Raw genomic sequence first — 5,154 nt, forward strand, 5'->3', positions numbered from 1 at the left:
GGGTCGGAAAGACAGGATGCGGGAGCAGGTGAGTGGGGCCGGCCGCGGGCTGGGGAGGGGGTCTGCCTTGTGCGGTCCTGCCGCCAGGCTCATCCTGATTCTGAGACGCCTCTGGGGCAGAGGGAGGGACGCCGAAATCTGCTGGTTGGCTCTTGGGAGCCTGAGGAGGAAAGGGATGGGGGCTCAGGGCCCAGACCTCTGCCTGCAGTCTTGGAATTTGGAGCGTGGGACTGGGCAGAGAAAGCCCAGCCTCCAACTGGGGCTGGTAGGCTGAGCAGAGGAAGGCTGTCTGGGAGGTCAAGAGAGTGGTGGGGAGGAAGAGGGGACAGCCTCCAGGACTGACTGTTCTGAGCCTGAGGGTCCATCTGGCGCTGCAGTACCTTGGGGTGGGCACCTCTGTGATATGGCTCCTAAGGGAAGGTCAGACCTTGGGAGGAGTTTCAGAAGGCTGGGTGGGCTGTGCCCCAACAGAGCCCAGAATTCCTGGTGCCTTTCCCTCCTCCCCCATTCTTCACCCTGTTCCTTCCTCCAAGACTTGCTGTGTGAGTTTGAGCTAGAGGACTCCCCACTCTGTGCCTTGTTTCTCTCCTGTCATCAGTAAGTCTTAGAGGGGAGTCAGGACTCCAGCTTCCCTGGTCCAGGACTTGCCTCCTTCTATATGAGGTGCGATGCTTCCTTTGTAAAGCTCTCCCAGATCCTTGGTTTCTGGATGCATCTCTGCATCCGAGTAAAGCCTTCTTGTCTGCAAGTAAGGCCTGTCTTGTCTTGGCCTTCTACTTACAGTCCCACATCAGTGTGGGGCCTCGACAGCTGCTTCATGCTGGTTGTTGAGACTCAGCTGGGAAAAGGAGTGGAGGGGAGGGGAGTTGTTCCCATCAGCACACCAGCATCCTTTCAGTCAGGCCTTGGGGTGTCAGTCTCTGCTCCCACAGCCAACTAGCTCTGTCCCCCTTTCCAAGTACTGCTGGGCGTGGCTGGGTAGGAGGAAGACTGTGCCCACCTCCATCTTCACTGCAGGGAACAAGGATACATTGGAGCATATCTGGTACTTTATCTGCCTCTCATATCACCTCCAGTTCTGTCCAGCCGTTATCTTTTTCCATCTCCAGAGCCCTCCCGGGAACAGAGTTACAACTGGGATAAGGGAAAGTTGCAGATGAAGGAGATCAGGCCTTCCCCCTCAGGGGTCCCTCGCAGCAGATTCCTTCTGTTGCTCTGGCTTAGGAGGAGGGGGCAGGGCCCTTTGTGATCTAGATGGGGTGAAACTTAAATATAGGGAGCACAGTCAGTCAGAAGAGGGTTTGGAGGAAGGGAGATCAGGTGGAGAGCCCCGGTCAGGGAAGGCTTCGTGAAGGAAGAGGTACTTAAACTAGGCTTAGAAGGATGGAAAGGGTCTGAATGGTCATGGGGGAAGAGAACAGTTTTAGGAGGTAGGAAGATGGGAGGTGAGTATAGATCTGAGTTGCTTTGGGGACTGGCATAGAGGTCCAACAGGCTGATGCAGAAAGCTCAGGGTGGGAAGCCGTGGGAGGTGTGGGGGCCAGATGGTGGAGACTAGGAGGGCCATGGTTGTTTTTAGATGGTGAATAGGAGGGGGAGTGGCTGGAGGCAGGGCAGGAAAGGAGGAAGAGAGTGTATTAGGGAGGATGAAGGGAAAGGGATGGGGTGGGGGTGGGGTGGAAGGAAGATGAGCAACGCTTGTTTGCTGTCTGGACCCAGAAGGCAAAGACAGAAAAACCTGGGTGACAGGGAGATGTTGGTGGTGCTTAGAGGGAAACAAGATGGTTGGGAGGGAAACATTTGGGAGGATGAGGGACTGGAAGAGGGGAGATGAGTTAGAGGGGGCATAGAGGTGTTTCACAGGGACGTCTGTTAGGCACTGAATATACAACTCAAGACTCTAGAAAAGGGGTTGAGGTGGGCCGAAATGGAAGTGGGACCTGGGGTAAGTGTAGTCACCAAGGCAGAATGGAGTCTGAGAAGAGAGGGCCCAGGATGGATGGGGAGAAGGGACCAGGAATGTCCTATATCCCCGAGGAAGGGGAGGAAGGCCCAGCAGGAGGGCCCCCTGCACTTCTGAAGTCTGGAAACAGCCATTGGGACCAGCCAGGATCTCTGGATCCATAGGGTATAGAGAACTCCTTTCTCGAGCTATGATGATGTAACGGCTAGTGTCAGGGGTTGGAGGTGGTGAGGAAACAGGATCCTGGGCTGCAGACCTGTCTGGGGAGGTCTGGCCAGAAAAAAACATGGAGACAGACTGGATGGCAGCCTCAAGGGGCAGCAGGCCTGGGAGAGAGGATGTGGGCATGTCTAAGGGCCTCCTATGTGCCTGGCACAGTCACTGGCACAGGGCAGGCACTCAGTAAATACTTAGTAAATGAATCGAAGCACAGCCGCCCGCAGATTCATGCCTTTGTTCCTTCACTTTTTCATTCCCTGCCGTGCGCGCAAGTGGGTAGGACCTACAGATGTTTCACTTGTATCTAGGGCTCAGTGCCTAAGCCTAGCTGGGGCTCTGTACATGTTTGTGGGGTGACCGAGTGAGAGGTGGATGACTTTGAGGATGCTGAGGGGGAAGAGGGCCTGGAGGAACCAGGAAGGGATGGGTTTCCAGTCTCCCGTGTGGTGTGGGAGAAGAAAGCAGCCTCCCTGAGATGGCAGGGAGGAAAGCCGTGCTGCAGGGCCAGAGGTACACTGGGGTGAGGCCCCTCCTTCCCATATCTGGCTTCAGCCAGGAGGGAGTGAAGAGCTGGAAGAGGGAAGAGGTGAGGGGCAGCTCCCTTGCAGAATGTCCAGAGAGGCAGTGAAGAATTGATGAACAGGACTTCAGGAGTATCTGCTGGGGAAGGCTTTGACCTGGGCTCAGAGAGCCCCTAGCCTGACTGGAGAGAAAGCCCCGGAAACAGATGGAGGGGATGTAGACTTGGTAAGGGACTAGCCAGCGTCACAGGGTCTCTCTGCAGTGTGAGCTCAGTGCCAAACCTGCCCCAGGAACTCCCCTCCCCGCCCCATCACAGTCCCCCAGCGGCTCCTGCCCGCTCCCCCTAATGGGGTGTCCCCCCCTTCGCACACACAGGTTGGCGGCTGGACCGTGGACCCCGTGTGCCTCCTCAGCTCCCTCTGCTCCCACCTCCATGGCGACTCCGCCCCCTCCGGGGCTGGCCAGCCGGCCCAGGTGAGTCACCCGCCTCCTCCCACCCCCCAAACCCACGGCAGACTTGGGCTTTGGGGAGATTTTTTTCGAAAGGGGAGATCCAGGATTTTAATTTTGCACCCCATTCTCTTATGTGGAGCCCGCATTTTCAGAAGACTCCAATGCCCTGTACTCTCCCCTGATAGTCTAATTCCTACCGTTCCCTCCCCAAAGGAAAAGGGAAAGTGTTAGTTGCTCAGTTGTGTGTGATTCTTTGCGACCCCATGGACTGTAGCCCACCAGGCTTCTCTGTCCGTGGAATTTTCCAGGCAAGAATACTGGAGTGGGTTGCCATTTCCTTCTCCAATTACCTCCCCGAACCTGTGCCAAAGCTTGGCTCTGGGGAAGGAATTTTTTTGAAGGGGAATAGGTTAAAAAAAAATTTTTTTTTAAAATTCTTCTCTCTTTTAAACAGAAGTATATCTCTCCTACCCTCCCCCACTGGTTTTCAGGAATCTCTTTTGCCCAATTCCCACCCCCACTGCAGACCATCTCATTTCGCTATCCCCACCCGCCCTCCATCTCTGAGTAGACCCAGCCTTTCCCTGATGTCTCATCAGCAGGAAGTCCTTCGTGATGTCTCTCTCCCACCCTTCTTGCTATGTCCGATGCTTAATTTCAAAATTTGAAGACAACCTTGGCATCTAGCCACTTGTTCTGAACTGATTGCCTGGTTCTTCATCAAGCCTCAGTTTCCCCGATGGGAAGATGGACAGGGACACCCTGAGACAGTATCTTAAGGGCTCAGCCTTGCAGCTCAGCCCTGGACATTTCTGTGGGAGAAAAACAGGCATCTGAAACCCCAGAGGGGAGGAGGGACCAGACAGTCAGAGTTGCAACAGGCCAGGGGCAGCCCTGAGGAGGCCTTGACTTGAGGGTGGCAGAGGAGGTACTGTGGCAGAGAATCTAAGAGGGAACCGTTTCTCTTCTTTGTGCATCCTGCTTCCTTCCCCTTGGAGAAGGGCAGGAAGTCGAATTTTTCAATGAGAATGAGGAGAAGGAAAAATGTGACAGCCTAGGAAACGGCTCCAGAGCAGGGACTCTTAGCTGTGTGTAACTCAAGTCTAGCATGAGATTGGCATGCTTGGCATCATTCACAGGGCACCCAGCTCATTGCCCTTCCCAGCTCTTGGCCCAGTATTGACTGAACTTAGGGACCAGAGATGTGTCTGCCCCCAAGGCTACACAGCAAGTGGAATGGGCTCATCTAGAGTGGTCACATGTGCGATGGAGGTCAGACTGGGACAGGGATGGGGATGAGGTGTGAGCCCCAAATGGAGCAGATGAAATGTCTTGAGTTGGAGTGATGGAGGGAAGTGAGGCTGGATTTGGTGAACTTGATGTCCCAGGTTATGGGGCCCCAGGCCTGTCCGCATCTGGAATCTACTCTGTTGGAAGGAAGGGGAGAGCTTGAAGGGGTCTTCACCCCAGGGCTTTGAAGTACAGAGAATAGTGGCTGTGAACGGGATCTTGTCATCACTTTATACCTAGTCCTTATCGAACTTCTCTTTCTGAATGGCTGTGTCTGAGGCCCCTTTTTGTGAAGTGCAGGACCAGAGACGTTCAGCAAATGCCAGAGTCACACAGTCGGGCAGGATCAGACGTCACCGAGGACATTTAGGCACCCTAGGTCGCCCAGGCTTAGCTGGGAATTGAATCACTGGTGAAGTAGAAGGGTCACGGTGCACCGCGGAGACCCTGGTGGGGAGAGGCTGTAAACTCAGAGGGTGGCGGGTCCGGAGACGGGCCACTCTCCTCCCCGCTACCATAGGCCAGATCGTTAGGGGTGGAGGCCTGAAGACGACCCTGGAAGGGGACCGAAGGCCAGACTCCAAGTCGCAGCCCCTCCCCCGCTTCCACTAAGCTGTCTAACCTCCCTCTCTCCTGCTGCAACCCGAGTCCCGGGCGGCGGGCCGGCGTATCGGGTGACCGCGGCGACGCAGCCACCAGCCTCCGCC

General features: G+C 55.5%; 1 protein-coding gene across 1 annotated transcript in view; it reads left to right on the forward strand.

The window, feature by feature from the left end:
• The window catches only part of SRCIN1 (SRC kinase signaling inhibitor 1), a 45,187-nt gene that overhangs the window by 1,277 nt on the left and 38,756 nt on the right, over window positions 1-5,154 (forward strand). The window contains exons 3-5 of the mRNA XM_010843137.1: window positions 534-597; window positions 2,735-2,768; window positions 3,080-3,178. Coding sequence (XP_010841439.1) covers window positions 534-597; window positions 2,735-2,768; window positions 3,080-3,178 — 197 coding nt within the window. The remainder of the gene's footprint in view (window positions 1-533; window positions 598-2,734; window positions 2,769-3,079; window positions 3,179-5,154) is intronic.

This window comes from Bison bison, unplaced genomic scaffold, assembly GCF_000754665.1.
Source record: "Bison bison bison isolate TAMUID 2011002044 unplaced genomic scaffold, Bison_UMD1.0 scf7180017864180, whole genome shotgun sequence".
In the NCBI taxonomy this organism is placed as follows: Eukaryota; Metazoa; Chordata; class Mammalia; order Artiodactyla; family Bovidae; genus Bison; species Bison bison.